The following is a 16,941-nucleotide window of genomic DNA, read 5'->3' as shown; positions in this document are numbered from 1 at the left end:
AGTGTGGATACACAAATTCGAATTAATCAGGTCGAATCCACAAATTCGACCTAAGTTAAATCGAACTACTCTTGTAGTGTAGACATACCCTAAGGGAGCAGTGGAGGCAAAAAAGAAACCTAGTAGTCTTCACTACTGAGCTTGTTAAGTTTATGGAGAGGGTGACATGATGAGACTGCTTACAATGGCATATGGCCCATCTGTGACTGCTAGTAGCAAGTAGCCCCAGCGGCTGGAGACAGAAGACTAGCTAGGGAGGGATCTGAGTCACTACAGAGAATTCTTTACCAGGTGTCTGGCTGGTGGGTCTTGCCCACATGCTCAGGGTCTAACTGATCACCATATTTGGGGGTCAGGAAGAATTTTTCCCTGGGTCAGATTGGCAAAGACCCTGTGTGCTTGTTGCCTTCCTCTGCAGTATGGGGCATGGGTCACTTGCTGGTTTGAACTAAAGTAAATGGTGGATTCTATTTAACTTGAAGTCTTTAAATCATTATTTGAGATCTTCAGTAACTCAGCCAGAGGTTCTGGTTCTACTACAGGTGGGGGTGAGTGAGATTCTGTGGCCAGCAATGTGTAGGTCATACTAGATGATCATAGTGGTACCTTCTGGCCTTAGTCTATGAGCCTATGAGTAAGCAGAAAACAAGATTTAGAAAGTTGTTAAAGAAAGCCATATCACTGATGGTGACCTTTAAACATAGCTGGAGTAAATTTTTTATCTTTTCTTCGTGATGCAAGCATAGGCCTGCAAAGCAGTTGGTTTACTTGTGTTTACAGTATCATTACACTGTATCATGAAGACATTAAATGCAAGGATGAAATCCTCAAAAGCACTTTAAAAAGATGTTAACAAGAAATAAACAAATCTTGGGAATATACAAAAGAAAATAGGTTTTCAGACTAGAAAATGTGTCAGAAAACTCCTGAGTTTATAAGGATGTTTTAAAAATAATCCCAAAAGTAGAGCAGGGTGTGAACTCAGAATCTGAGGGTTCAGAGGGTCAGATTCTGATAACCTTATCTGGAGCAGCTCCTTACTCCAATCTAACGACTCATGGAGAAAGGTGCTACTCAACACAAGTAACTCTGGCCCTTAGACTATATACTTTTGAGGCCTGGAACTGTGTTGTCCTCTATGTTTGTACAGCACCTAGTACCATGGGGGCACTAATCCTGATTGGAGCCTCTAGGCACTACTTCAGTACAACTAGTGCATAAAATAAGCAAAACAAAAGTATTTAGCTTTTAATTTTTTAATGATACTAGCGAAGAAATTAGGTGCAGTAATTATGTGACTAATTTCAGTAGGTCTTTCACACTCCTGAGCTTGCGTCCATAGCAAATTGGAGAAATTAAGGTCACACTTCATATTAAGGATGTGTTTCTAAAGTGTTTCTAAAATTTTAATAAATTATATGTTTTAATAAACCATTAACGAATTGTTATAGAGGGTTATGAAGTGTAACTGCAAATAGACATTTACAAGCACCAAAAAACAGCTACTCTGTACAGATACCAACCATTCTTTATTAACTCCTAACCCCCAACTTCATCTGCTGCCCAGAAACCTGTTGTACACTAGAACAGGCATTCATTTGGCTTTCCTGCTGCTTCCCATTAAGAATTTGAACTGCCCTATTGGATAGCATGTTATCAGCAAATCTCTTCATGTTGACTCCCTCCACTCTCAAAACACCAAGCTGCTGCTTTCACTTAATGCTCTTGTGTGATTTTATTTCACCTCATTATCCACTTTCTTCCTTATTCAGTCCATTTCATCCTCTCTTTCCTCATAGACTTCAGACCTGGCAGAAGTTCCTGAGGAAGCGGATGGTTCAGGACGCATGTTTGATATAAACAGGAAACGCAGCAACAGTGGTGAGTTCTGGACCATCTAGTATTTTCAGACGCACAAAAATAGGCTTCTAAATGAGTGGTGTAATTATTCCACTACCTTGGCCCACACAAGTGGAATCCATGAGGGATGAATTTGGCCCAATGTTGACTTTTCTGAGTAGCGAAATTGCAGTGTCCACTGGGTTCCAGTTCAGTCCTGGCGATAGAAGGATTGTGTGTAGAAAGAACTTTGGGGCACCCAATAAACTTCTAAGCCAGGAGTGGAGTTGTTGTTGCACCAAGGCTCACCAATACCACCAAGAAGCGTTAGTATTCCCAAACTTCAAGCAGGGGCAGACTGGCCGGATCTGAGGCAAACACATGCCATAGTGAATGGACCTCCCTTCTTTGAACCCCAACATCCACTTCCTCCACAGTGCAGATCCCCATTGGTCTTGGCATATGGCTAGTAATTTTTATAGTGGTCAGGTGTTAACTGTAGTTGTCTTTTCCCACTTCCAACCCCATTTTACCTCCAGACTCCTCCCTGCTCCTCATTCTGACCCTTTCATTTCATATCTCTGTTTTCAGTCCTTTTCCTCCCTCTCAGCATGTGGCCCACCCATCAGTGGCACCGACCTCCTCCTGATGGGTGGGCTACATGCTGAGAGGGGATTTTCAACCTCACTTGAGCACTTGGAACTGTAACTCAACCTGGCCAGTGGAAAAGCATCCGGTCAACCTGAGTTTCATTTTTCCCCTGAGGTTTTCAGATCGCTTTTTTTTCTCCCATCACTTACCTTCTCTTTTTTTTTTTTTTTTTTGAGCCTGTAAGAAACTTTTCTATGGGATCTATATGACTTAGCGGCATCAAGAAACTTGCTCAAAGAGATCAGTTTAAAGAACTCAGCATATGCCAAACCTCCAAATAACTTCCTCAGCACATTAATGATTCCTTTGATCGGCATTGGCTTTCTTTTTCGATCCATCCTTCAGAGGCCTAGTGTATAAATTATGCAGCAATTGCTCCAAATATTTCCTCTTGGTAGATTTTAATAAACTGCCTGTGTTGTTTGTACTAATGATGGAAATGCTAAGACCCTTTCATGCTGTCAGAGTTCTCACATGGTTTTCCTGCAGCTGCAAGGGTAAACAGATGGATTTCTGGTTTGTGTAGAGATGAACCCCATAGTTGCTATGACCTTTACTTTTATATGTCTCCCAGTAATATTCAGAGAGCATGAGCTAAACAGAGATTAAAAGTTTAATGAACTAATTTAAAAATATTCTTGGGGCGTTATTCACCATTGCATTGCTCCAGCTTTACACGGGATAACTCCAGTGATTCTAAATGGTGTTACTGCACCATAAAGCTAGAGTAACACAGCAATGAATCAGGCCCCTTGTGTTTTATTTTTCCCAGAGAAACCTGACTTCCTCAAGGAATGCTTTAGAAAAATGCAGATTTGTGTCTATTTGTGCAATAAGGAAACAGCAAGAGGAACACAGTATGGAGACGTCTAGGATGCACAGCTAACACAGGCTGGTTTATACATTTCTATAGGATTGAGATAATTTGAAGGGAAAATTAATTCTCTACAGTGCTAAAGCACACACAATATCAAATGTGCTTAGTTTACAAACAAAAAGATGGCTTTTCTAACTGTCAACTCTGTAAACTCACCCTGGTCTCCACCAGTCAATTGGGCTCATTACTTTACATGCATTATTACCAATAATAAAAGTTCTGCAGGTCAAATTACTCTGTAAAAGACATCTGTTCAGTCCCATTGTCATCAGTGAGTTTGTGTAGATGTAACTGATTCAGGTATAGGAAACAATCTCCAGGTACGAACACACTTAGTATTCAGTTCTGTCAACGCACCAGGAACAGAACCCAACTCATGCACTCAGTTGATTCTGCATTGCTAACCAGTGTAAAATATAGTAGTAAGATTTTATTTTTGTCAATGGAAAAATCAGAAATTACCCTGAATACACAGAGGTAGCCAATCTGATGAACAAGAAGGTTACATTTAGTCTACTTTTCAGGTCAGAAATGCACTCTAAAATTTTGTAAAGCCTTTTCACATTATGAATGGTGTAAGTCTAGATAGATATTACCTCACTCATGTTTTCTGTTATTGGTCCAAATTCTGTTGGTGACAGAGACAAGCTTTTGAACTTACACAGAGCTCTTCTGCAGAACTGAAGGGCTCTGTGTGAGCTCGAAAGCTTGTCTCTCTCACCAACAGAAGCTGGCCCAATAACAGATATTAGCTTACTGACCTTGTCTCACTACGCCACTGGGGAGGCAGAGAGAGATTCAGCAGGAGTGCACTGGCTTCTTGGCTTTTATTATTCTGAAAGTATGAAACTAAATCACAGAGAAGGGAGACAATAATACACAGAACAATCACTAATGACTGGCTCGGATTGCTTGTGGAGACTTCTGACTTGTATTTCTTATTTTTCTAACAACAAATGTAAGCCAATGCTGGGACTAAACTTTTCTAAAAGTGACTTAGGCCCAGAACAGTTGATGGCTTCCATCTACTAAAATCATGGCTGGGCTTTGTCCAAAAGTCGGGGACACTATTCTCTAAAAATTATGAAACTGCTCTTAGAGAATGAACATAGTGTAATAAAGCAATTGATGTTAGCAGGGAAGGCACCTGAAGCAATGCTGTATAAATCAGCTAATGAAACAATTACAGTAGATTAAGCTAAATTCTGATACCCTTATTAACCCTGAATGGGACCTTACATCTTGAGTATACCTATTTCATAGAGCTGGAAGGGACCCTGAAAAGTCATCAAGTCCAGCCCCCTGCCTTCATTAGCAGGACCAAATACTGATTTTACCCCAGATCCCTAAGTAGCCCCCTCAAGGATTGGGCTCAGAACCCTGAGTTTAGCAGGCCAATGCTCAAACTACTGAGCTATCCTTCCCTATAGGGCCCATTGATTTCAATGGAGTTACCCACAAAGTGAGGTGTTACTCAGTGTGAGTAAGGCTGCCAGAATCTCATTGCCCAGGAGTCAAGAGACCTGGGCTCTATTCTCAACTCCACCACTGTCCTGCTGGTGTATTACCTTGGGTATTTCTCCTGTTTCCCTTCCCACCTTTTATTTTGTGTGTTCTGGTTGTTAATTCTTCAAGCAGGGACTGTCTTGTGCTACTTGTTTGTACGGTGCTTAGCACAACGGGGCGCCTGACTTGGTTGGAGGCTATAAGTGCTACTGCAATACACATGCCTGATTAATAAAAGAAGAACATTACTGAGAGCGGTAGGGAACAGTTAGAAAGGGGGGATTAGGAGCGAGATATAGAAGATGGGCCTCAGGAGGTGAATGGCCTTCAGCTGTCCCTAAAATGTCCTGTGTTTTGTTTTATTTCAGTGTTTACCTACTCAGAAAATGGAACAGAAGACTTTGGAGAAGAATCAAAAAGGATAAACTCCCTGGTATGGGCAAAGATTTAGTGAGCGTATAGTGAAAATGTTAATTGGTTTAAGAGGCTTGTTTTTAAAGAAACACACTTGGGTGAGTATTATAAATTGGCCTGGTGAACACAAACATTATGACGGGTGAGCCAGAGCAATGTGAATGGAGCAGTCCTACACCTGTGACAGCATAAGAATGACACTGCACAATCCAGAGTCTGACATAATTTGAAAAGGATCTTGGTCTTTTTGCAGTTTCTTTTGGTCAAATTGTCCCTGGCCCTTGCGTGAGGGCATATATGGAGAGAGGGAATGCAAGGAGTGGTCTCCCTCATTGAGCACACTGTGCAAACGTTCCTGAGGTGGGAGAGTGCCCAATCCTTCCTTGAGCTCTGACTTTCATGGTTATGCACCACCCTCCTCAGCACTGTGGATGATCAGCAGAGGGCTTTAACAGAGGGCTAGATGTTTGCGGGGAAGGGGGGGTGGAGAGGAGACATGGAAATTTACAGGAGGGCCATAGGAGTAATAACAAGGAAATCTGTGGAGGAATCTGCTCAACATTTTAGATGTCTATACACAGATGCAGGGAGTATGGGGAATAAACAGAAAGAACTGGAAGTATTAGTCTGTAAGATAGATTATGGCTTAGGGAAGGACAGGCAGCATAAAAAAGAAGGAAGTGTTGCATTATACATCAAGAATATATACACCTGTTTTAAAGTTCAGGAGGAGGTAAGAGGCAGACCAGTTGAAAGTGTCTGGGTAAAGATCAAAAGGGTAAAAAAATGGGGGTGACATCATGGTAGGGGTCCATTATAAACCACCAAATCAGGACAAGGAGGTGGATGAAGCATTTCAAGAACAAATAACAGAAATATTCAAAACTAAAGACCTGTTAGTAATGGGGGGACTTTACCCAGACACCTGTTAGAAAAGTAACATGGCAAAATTCAGATTTTCTAATAAGTGCTTGGACTGTATTGAGGACAACTTTTTGTTTCAAAAAAATGGAGGAAGGAACCAGGAGGACAGCCATTTTAGATTTGATTCTGACCAACAGGGCGGAATTGGTAGTGAATCTGAAGCAGGAAGGCAATTTGGGTGAAAGTGACCATGAAATTATAGATTTAATGATTCTAAGGAAAGGAAGGAATGGGAGCAGCAGAATAGGGGCAATGGACTTCAAAAAAGCAGATGTTAACAGGCTCAGAGAACTGATAGATTCTCTTCCCATAGGACCTTATCTAAGGGAAAAAGGAGTTCAGGAGGGCTGACAGTTTCTCCAGGAGACAGTATTAAAGGCACAACTGTAAACTATCCTGATGCAAAGGAAAGATAAGAAGAATAGTAAGAGGCCAATATGACTCCATCCAGGGCCGCCCAGAGGATTCCGGGGGCCCGGGGTCTTGGGCGGCGGGGGGCCCCCGCTTCGGTGGTAAGTTGGCTCCGGGACCCGCCGCTGAAGTGCCCCAAAGACCCACTGCAGGGACCCCCCGCTGCCGAATTACCGCTGAAGCAGGACCCGCCGCCGAAGTGCAGCCCCCACCGTGGGTCTTCGGGGCACTTCGGTGGCGGGTCCCGGAACGGAAGGATCCCCCCTCCCCCCCGCTGCCGAATTACCGCCGAAGATCCGGCTGCACTCCAGCGGCGGGTCCCGCTTCGGCGGTAATTTGGCGGCGGGGGGGTCCTTCTGTCCCGGAGAGGAAGGACCCCCCACCAGCGAAGACCAGAAGCGAAGAAGTTCCGGGGGCCCGGGCCCGGGCCCCGCGAGAGTTTTCCGGGGGCCCCGGAGCGAGTGAAGGACCCTGCTCCAGGGGCCCCGAAAAACTCTCGTGGGGGCCCCTGCTGGGCCCGGGGCCTGAGGCAAATTGCCCCACTTGCCCTCCCCTGGGCGGCCCTGACTCCATCAGGAGTTCCTTAATGACCTGAAAATCAAAAAGGAATGCTACAAAAAGGGGAAACATGGACAAATTGCTAAGGAGGAGTATAAAAGAATAGCACACGCAGGTAGGGACAGCAGCAGAGGGACTAAGGCACAAAATGAGTTCTACTTAGCAAGGAACAGAAAAGGGAATGAGAAGAGGTTCTTTAATACATTAAAATCAAGAGAAAGACAAAGAAAAGCATAGGTACTATACTTAGAAGGGAAGGACGATATTAAGAAGGCTGTGGTGTTTAATGCCTATTTTTCTTCAGTCTTCACTAAAAAGGCTAATGGTGACCAGCTACTTAATACAATTAATATGAACAACAAGGGGGAAGGAACACAAGCCAAAAAGTACAAGTTAAAGTATATTTTGATTATTCAAGTCAGCAAGATGTGATGAAAGTCACCCTAGGGTACTTAAGGAAGTAGCTGAAGCAATCTGAGAACTATTTCCAATTATAGTCAAGAATTCACAGAGGAGTTCCTAGAGGGCTGGAGAATGGCAAATATAGTACCTATCTTTAAAAATGGGAACAAAGAGGACCCCGGGAATTATAGACCAGTCAGTCTAACTTTAATACCTGGAATGATACTGGAACAAATTATTAAATAAGCAATTTGTAAACACTTAGAGGATAATAGGGTTATAAGGAGCAACCAGCATGGATTTGTCAAGAACAAATCATGCCAAACCGACCTAACTTCCTTCTTTGACAGGATCACTGTCCTAATGGATAGAAAGAAAGCAATACATATGCTATATCTTGATTTTAGTAAGGCTGTTGACACAGTCCCACATGACATTCTCATAACTAGGGAAATGCGATCTAGATGAATTTACAATAAGGTGGGGGCACAACTGGTTGAAAAACAGTATTCAAATAGTAGTTATTAATGGTTCACTGTCATACTGGGAAGGTGTATCTAGTGGTTTCATTAATAACTTAGATAATGGAGTAGATAATTTGCTTATAAAATTTGTAGATGACACCAAGCTGGGAGGGGCTGCAGGCACTTTGGAGGGCAAGATTAAAATTCAAAGGGACCTTGACGAAATGTAGAATTGGTCTGAATTCAACAAGATAAAATTTAGTAAAGATAAGTGCAAAGTACTTCATTTAGGAAGGAAAAATCAAATCCACAACTACAAAATGGGAAATATCTGGCTAAGAGGTAGTACTGGCCTAAAGGATCTGAGGGTTACAGTGGATCACAACTTGAATATGAGTCAATGATGTGCTACCGTTGCAAAACAGGCTGATATTTTCAGGGTGTAAGAACAGGAGTGTTGTATGTAAGACACAGGAGGTAATTGTCCTGCTTTACTCAGCACTGGTGAGGCCAGAGCTGAGTACTGTGTCCAGTTCTGGGCACAACAAAGATCTGGACAAATTGGAGAGAATTCAGAGGAGAGTAACAAAAATCATAACAGTACAGAAAACCTGACCTATGAGGAAAGGTTAAAAAACTGGGCATGTTTAGTCTTGAGAAAAGAAAAAGAAAACTGATGGGGGCCCTGATAGTAGTCTTCAAATATGTTAAGAGCTGTTATAAAGAGGACTTTGATCAATTGTTCTCCATATTTATTTAAGCCCATTACTTCCTTCATCTGCAGCATGGAAGCTTTAGGTTAACTATTTGGAAAAGCTTCCTGTTCTTCCAAGGGGGTTGTGGAATCCCCATCATTGGAGGTTTTTAAGAATAGGTTGGACAAACACCTGTCAGGGATGGTCTAGGTTTACTTGGTCCTGCCTCAGTGCAGAGGGCTGGACTCGATAACTTCTTGAGGTCCCTTCTAGTCCTACATTTTAATGATTCTATATGACAGTAATAAACTGCCAGGCACATATCATGCAGCCCTTAACATACAGCGGAGAGCATGGGCTTTTTTAAGATCTCACCGAAAATATGCACAAAGCACTCTTTATCTGCTTCTGGAGGATGAAAAGCTGAGTCAGCTCTGCCAGAACTTAACCCTTTGGTTCTAGAGGGTCTAATTGTTGCAAACTTCAGAAGTCATATTTATCCCCTAATACCCTCTTAAAACTTAAACTGTGCATCTTGTCCCTATGTCTGTAATGAGATGAACCAAAATCCTGGCTTGAAAGGCCCCAGAGTTCAATAAAGTTCAGATCTGGAGCCAAATATTACATCTCAGACCCATCTGTAATGAGGGCATGGCAATTCTAGCAGCCAGAAACTTACAAGTTTTCTTATCTGTTTTTTTCCCCCCTTAAAGGGACCTCTTTTCAAAGACACATTACAAATGCACACCTACGTTGCCTTGTACAAATTCGTACCACAAGAGAATGAAGACTTGGAGATGAGGTAAAGTGCTGACATATTTACTCATTGATTTGACCCAGGAAAACTGAGAATGGTGCAGACTTAAATTAGTGGTATACTTATAATTCTAATTTTTGCTATGAATATTTGTATTCTATTCTTTATATATACATAGTCTCACAGCTATTTAATTATGTATTCTTTCCCTCTTTCCACTTATGAAAATGCTACAGAGTTGAGGACAAGTTTTTTACAAAGAAAATAATGGATAAAACTTTCAAGTCATTTTGGTGCCAAAGTCCATTGAGTTAGGCGCTTTTGAAAATTATGCTTTAAGTCCCATTCAGTGACTTTCAATGAGATTTAGGTTCCTAAGTGCTGAAGTCTCTTTTGGGATGGTTGACAATTTTTTTACAGAAAATTGGATTTTCAACCAAATACATATTTTTGCAGCAAGTATCTGCTTTCCTTGAAATTTTAGATTTTTTTTAAATCAGAAAACGACAAACTTTGTTTTGTTTTGGCCAAAAAGAATTCAATTTTCAGCAACCAAAAAACTGAAAAAATATCAGGTTTTTTATTTGGGGGGCGGGGGTTTTGACAAAAAAAGTCCACAGGAAAAAGAATCCCATTTTCTAACCAGATCTAGTGACAATGTCAGAACTTCTAGCAGTGTTATTTAACTGATTGCTCCCTCCCCTCCTTCCTTCCACCCACGCCCCCAGAGATTTTGTCTCCGAAAAGGGGAATGAGGAGGATCTCAAGATGGTGAATGACGGCTAGTGTGTTTTCATGTACAATATATGGAAGGTTGGCTTGAATTGCAAAATCTTCTGGTTCAAATATCTTTTCTTTAGCACTTTTTCATGTAACCCTGCACTAGTGCTGCCTTATCCAGTCTAACAGGGCCTGTCCAAAGCCCCACTGAAGTCAAAGGGAATCTTTCCATTGACTACCATGGGCTTTGAGAGAGGCCCACAGTCAGTAGTTTGTTGCAGAGACTTTAATAGGCTCTAGGAATGCTGGCTGCTTTGGGCACAGTTCACAAAACACATCAGTTCTCTTCATGATTTACCCAAGGTCAAACCAGTCAGATGCTGACTCCAATAAAATATATGTAACCCTTCTGCCCATCAGAGCTGGCAGCAACGAGGGCCAGGTTCAGTATCTAAGGGTTCCGTTTCAATAACACAATGCAAAACTGGCTCAAGCCCCCACCCAGTGACCTGGGCAATTACATACCACCCCCTGGTGCCTCTAAGAGGCAATACTTCCTCTCTCGCAAGCACAGAGGCTGGGTGTAGCAAAAGCCTTTTAATAAAGGAGGGAAACAATGCGGCATTATGCTGGGGAAACACCACAAATAGGATTCATAACACAAACCATGAGCAAAAGACCCACCCCCAAGTATGTTTGGCAGTGTCCTTTTCCCCTCAGGGTCTTAAGTCCAGCAACCCAACAGTTTCTATCCTTGGTCAGTGCAGCCCCCAGAGTTCAGAAGTTCATCTACAGAGTTTATCTCCCAGCCTGGGTGGAAGTCGGGGAAAGGTATGGGGACATCTTACATGCTCCACTGCTCAGGTTGATGGCCAATTGCCACGCCTCTCCATGGGGTTCTGCTGCAGTCTTCACTGCCAGCTGCACCTCTCCGCCAGCCATCCTGCTAGCCATGCCTCTTTGCTAGCCATTTCTCTCTGCTAGCCACTCACCAACTTGTCTTCAGGCCCTGCCCCCTTTACTTAACACAGCTCTCAGTGATTTCAGCTCTTAGTAACTTCAGCCCTTTAGTGTTTTTCAGCTCTCAGTGCTGGCACACTCAGAACCACTAGCCCAAAATAGGTCTAATGCTTAGACCTAGGAATCAGTGATTACAGCTCTGCTGCACCTAACAAGACTCCTAACTGAGTCAAAATTAACTCTATTATTACACCATGGCAAGGAGTGTCAAAGTGGTGTTTAGGGGGCCCATACTACCAGGTACACATGGCTATCCCCAGCTGCTCTCAATTCACTGGCCTTTGGAACCCTAGCAAGTGCTACTAAGTTGAGGGCGAGTCCCTCCATCATAAAATGCCAAGTACAGTTCTACTGTCCTTGATTCACATAGCCAGGATAACAAAACTTTATTACTCCTGCCCCAATAACAAAGAGACTGAGGATTCCACAGCAGCCAAAATGACCATTTGGGCAAGCAGTCCATTGTGCTAGGCAGTGTGGGTGTGCCCATGCAAATGAGATCAGCCCCTGAAGTTCTTTTCCACAGCTCACCACCAGATGTCAGAGTAGAGCTCATTCTGACTGCTTACATGTACTTACAAAGTCACTCAAGAAAAGTCCCACTCTTCAGCATCTCTCTATTTCCCAGTTTTCAACTGTGCTCTCTCCTTGCTCAAGATAGAGCTACCATTTTGCATGGCTGGCATTTTTCCATGATTGCTTTGTTTCAGGTGTGATAACTGTATAGAAAATAGCCACATGCAGGATATTTGCTAGGAATCCAGAGCCTCTATGTCTAAATGCTCCGCATGTTGGACTCTCATTTTGCGTTATTGATTTATTTTGGTTTATGCATTCACTCATTCGATTAAAAAGGTGCACCATCTTAAAATGTAATGTAACCACACTTCCCAAGGATGTCTAATAACCCAGCAGCTGAACCACGTACTCAAGATCTTACCATCCCCTGCCAGAGTCCTCCCACACCCTTACAACAAGGTATAAAAATGTGTCTTGCAGTCCGTCCTGATGGTTGATAAACGAGGACTGCTTTGGATTGACTTGCCTTCTCTGTTGAGATGCCAACTACGTTTTCGATTAGTGCCACTTGTTATGGTGGTAGATTTTTTTTGTGTGGCCCAAAGCCATCACAATGAAGAGCATCAAATAGCCACCAGATAACAATGCTGTTTTGTCGCTACAGGCCTGGGCTGGATTCACACTGGTCACTATGGGTTAGATTTTTGTTTAAACCAATGGGAGTAAGACACCTAGGTGGTTTTGAAAATTCCACTAGGCACCTGTGTGAATCTTTAGATGCCTAAATACCTTTTGAAAGCTGGCCCAAAGCACTTTAAAAATGTTGGCAAGCATTATTATCCCCATTTGATAAAGGTGAAAACAGAGACAGAGAAAATAAAGACCCAGTCAATTGACTTTGATGGGAGAGGGTCTGGCTTTTAAGTGGCATAGCTAGGAATCAAACGCAGGTCTGATGCGCCGTCACTGGCGCACACTGTCCAATCGGTTTCTGGCATGTTCCAAGAAGACTGGAAGCTTTATGGTTCCGTGATGTCATCACTCTTGTACAAGGAGTTCAAGACAGGATGTGGGGAAAGCAGGAGAAATTAGGGTTCAGCTATTGCCCATTAATTTCAGTGAATTCAAAACCCTCATTGCCCCCAAGGAAAGGCTCACACCCAGCAGAACAGAGCTCTTGGAGCTGGTCACATTGGGAAGTGGGCAGAACTTACTTCCAACAGCACAGTATGTCATGTTTGTGTAACAACTTGATGCAGCATCAAAGTGGGTCTTCAGATATCTGCTGCACTAATGCTGCAATATTAGGGATGAGCCCAGCAGACTCAAATATGGCAAGTTGGAGTAGGCTAATATTTCTGGCCAAATTATTCTCCCAGCCTGAGGCTGTAACTAGTCAGCTTCCTTATGATACTCAGCAATTACAGCATGACTCCACACATTATGAAGGTAAATATGTCCCATTTGAATCAAAAAGACATTTCTGTGTAGAATTACATCCCTGCTGATTAATTATATTTGTCAGTTAAATAAAACTGTTTTCCTGCTGCCTTCCTTTAGCAGTAACAGCATGAGAACCTGGCTGATAAGCTTCTGTGTCCCAACGATATTTAATGCCTTCATGTAACATGGCAATCGCTGTTACAAATAGGTATTTCTAAGCAGTTTCAGACTAAATTGGAAGCAAAGTACATCACACAGGATTTGCCATCTTACTACAAAGGTCTTTCTATAAAAAGGAGGGAGGAGATTGTGTATTCTAAACTGGGATATCAGGTTCTAATTGCTCAGGTACGGTGAAATTTGGTTTAATATATCACCCACCACTTTCACAACCCTTTACTGCTCCTGTTGAAGTCAGTAGCAAAACTGAATGGGAGTAGGACCCAGGCTCTGTGTGGATCAAACCTTAGGGCCATATTGTGTCTGGCCCTAGAATGGATGAAGTTGGGGGAGGGTTGAAGGCGCCTTCTGTCTGCCCAGTGCCTGCATTAGCCAGGCACACTAGTAGTCCTTCCACTCTAGGGAGCACAGGATCACATCAAAGGGAATGGGGAAAAATGGGGGTCATAGCCATGTGCCCCTCAAATTCCACCTAATGCAACCCTCATGCAGTCCATGGCTCACTGGCCAGAACACAGAAAGGAAAAGATTGTCCCATTCTATAGAATGATGTCACATGCACTCTCCCTTTCCATGTGTCAGGTTGCTGGGCCAGAGATTATGCTTATGAGACAAAAATCCCTCAGTGCGTTCGCCCTGGTATTGTACCCTGCCAAACTGCCTCTTACATGAGCCAGTGCAAAGAACACAGAGCCAAATCCTCAGCTGGTATTTATTGGCACAACGCCACTGACTTTATTCTGTCCCCACTCAGCTGCAGGTAAAAAAAGTTACAGCTTGTGGGCGTATCAGCAGAGCCATGCAGGACCTGATAGCTCTACCTTGGCATCAAAATGTACAGGAGAATTCAACGGGACAAATTTTGCACCCAGTTACAATGGTCCAACCACATTGGCATCACTGAGCTTTGCACTTGTATAACTGCGAGCAGAGTTTGATCCTCTTTCACCTGGCAGATGGAGAATTTGCTTCTGTGCTCGTATCTGACTTAGGAAGCTCCCATTGCTTCATGGATTCACATGTAGTGACTAATGAGATATAATGATCAAGGCTGGGTTACCCTTCTAAGAGAATTTCACTATGAATGCTGGTGTGCTGTTGCAATTAAGACACATCTTAATCGAAATTCCTGACATCTGTCTTTTCTAATTATAGACCAGGTGATATGATCACACTGCTGGAGGATTCTAATGAAGACTGGTGGAAGGTACGTGCCAAATACTCTATATCCTTTAACAAAATTAATTAATGGTATTTATAATGAGTATGAAGGTCATTCTTCTGTCAATGTGCTTGCTCCATAGGGGAGAATTGAGGACAGGATAGGATTTTTTCCCGCTAATTTTGTTCAGAGAGTGCAACAAGACGAAAAGATTTTCAAGTGTGTCAGAACATTTATCGGCTGCAAGGAGCAAGGACAGATTACTCTGAAAGAGAAACAAGTAAGTGAAGTACACCATTTACTGTACATTAAGGACACAGTTCTGCATTCCTAGTGTATCCCATAATCTGCTTGGTTTCATAAGAAGTTTTGGGTGTGCAAAGAAACCATGAGCAGACTTTCACAGCAAATAGAATTTTTTTTTCAGTAAATATTATTTATATTGTGGTAATACCTAGCGCCTAGTCAGGATCATGGCCTCATTGTATGTACACTAGAGCTGTGTAGGAAACTGTTTTTTTCATCCCCTGATAGTTTTCAAGATTTTAAAATTTCTTCATATGCCAACTCAGGCTGAAAAATCAAAATATCAAAAATGTTCATGAACATATCTGAAAAAAAAATTCAGATTAGGCCGATCTAAATCTTTCTTTTCAACAGTTTTGAAACATTTCATTTATATTGGCCTTTTTAAACATTAATTTAATATAAACTAACTCAAATTTCAAAACAAAGTCACTTTGAACCAGAAAATGAAACTTTTTTTTTGAAATTTTCAAAACAAGATTTTTCAACCGTTTATAAACTTTTTTTTTAAAATCAGGATATTCGTGAAAACCAACCCTTTCCTGCAAACAGTTTTGGTTTTGACAAATCAACATTTTCCACTGAAAAAATGTTTTGTCAGAAAATTCTGACCAGCTGTACCAAACACTGGGAAGACAGACTGTGCCTCAAAGAGTTTATGGTCTAAATCCTCAATCCCACAAAGATTTATGGACATGGTTAATTGTACAGACTGTGAATTGTCCTAGTGACTTCAGATGGGACAACAAATGCATAAAGTTAAGCACTTATGTAAGTTTGTTGCAGAACTAGGGCTTTATTTAAGACAAGACTCAACAGATGTGTTTAACAGACAATAGGACGGAAGAGGAGGTTAAGGGATGGGAAAGCTGATACATGGGGCAATATGTGAACAACTAGAGGCGTCCAAATATTTCAGGATGGGATTTTCAAAACTGCTTTGCATTAGGCCTGACATTGCTCCCACCGATGCCAATTCCCAAAGGCTTGACTTCAACAGGAGCAGAGTTAAGATAACAGCATCCTTAGATATATTTAATTATCATGTTTAAATGCCTGGTCATTCCATAACTCCTTGTTCCTCCCTTTCCCCCTCATTCCTACACACTGATTTTTTTTAAAAAAAAATTTAAATCACCCCTGTATAATATTGTTTCACTGGACTCACACAGTCTATTCACTCTGAAGGTCTTTGATCAAATCCTCCTCTTTAATATTGTTTTTAAATGTGCACAGAAAATGATGGGCATATCTTTCATCTGGGGATACGCCTTTGGTGTGTTCTTATTTCAGATTTGATTTTATAACTACTTTTCCTGAACACTGAATGGATCCAATTGAAGTCAGTGGAGGGCTCCTATGGGATTGCACTGGTGTAAATGAAAGCAGAATTTGGCCCATTCTACATTAAAAGAACATCAACACTGTGACAAACACAGTAACATAACTAAGGAAATGAACAACTAAGGGAAAAAATATAGCCTAGGTTCTCTGATACAAAGGGACATCAGCTCATAATCGTTCTCAGTGCATCCTATTAGAGCTAATTATTTTCCCCTCTTCATGGGGCTTTTTCTTTCCTTTGGAGATCTGCATCACATCTCATATCCCTAGGGGCCAAATTCTGTGTTACTTGCACTCTCTGCAATACCACTGACCTTAATGCGGTTGAATGGGGGTGAGGGAAGGTGTAGGTCAACATAGAATTTGACCCCTAATGTTTCTTTAATGTAGCATTTGCTTGTGACATTTGTTAGCACTTCAGTTTGATAGTGGGTTAGGATATTTCACCCCTTTGATGTAGAAGAATGCTTAAGTGCTAATATTTTGTGTAGCAACATCAGCCCTGTAAATAAGACATTGGAAGAGCAGTACTTGGATTATATAGTTTGACTGCCTTCCTGCAGCAAGGACATTAGGCAGCACTGAAGCTGTTAAAGTGAGATAAGCTGCATGAAGTATTTTACCAGCACAGTAAATTAATGCAAAAATGTCTTCACTGTGAGGCTGATTTTCCACTGCCCTGCACCTTGCGTGGTTATTTTCATCTGTGCAAAAGGATGGGAAAAACATGATCCAATCAGGATAGTTGG

The 16,941-nt window shown here is 42.0% G+C and overlaps 1 protein-coding gene across 2 annotated transcripts in view; it reads left to right on the top strand.

The window, feature by feature from the left end:
* Positions 1 to 16,941, top strand: part of STAC (SH3 and cysteine rich domain) — a 114,210-nt gene that overhangs the window by 86,919 nt on the left and 10,350 nt on the right. For both annotated transcript variants that reach the window (XM_045003179.1, XM_045003178.1), the window contains 5 exons: positions 1,800 to 1,881; positions 5,242 to 5,306; positions 9,455 to 9,543; positions 14,536 to 14,587; positions 14,685 to 14,822. In XM_045003179.1, coding sequence (XP_044859114.1) covers positions 1,800 to 1,881; positions 5,242 to 5,306; positions 9,455 to 9,543; positions 14,536 to 14,587; positions 14,685 to 14,822 — 426 coding nt within the window. The remainder of the gene's footprint in view (positions 1 to 1,799; positions 1,882 to 5,241; positions 5,307 to 9,454; positions 9,544 to 14,535; positions 14,588 to 14,684; positions 14,823 to 16,941) is intronic.

The sequence above is a fragment of the Mauremys mutica genome, chromosome 2 (assembly GCF_020497125.1).
Source record: "Mauremys mutica isolate MM-2020 ecotype Southern chromosome 2, ASM2049712v1, whole genome shotgun sequence".
Lineage (NCBI taxonomy): Eukaryota > Metazoa > Chordata > Testudines > Geoemydidae > Mauremys > Mauremys mutica.
The sequence above is the reverse complement of the archived record's forward strand: the minus strand, read 5'-3'. Positions and strand labels throughout refer to the sequence as shown.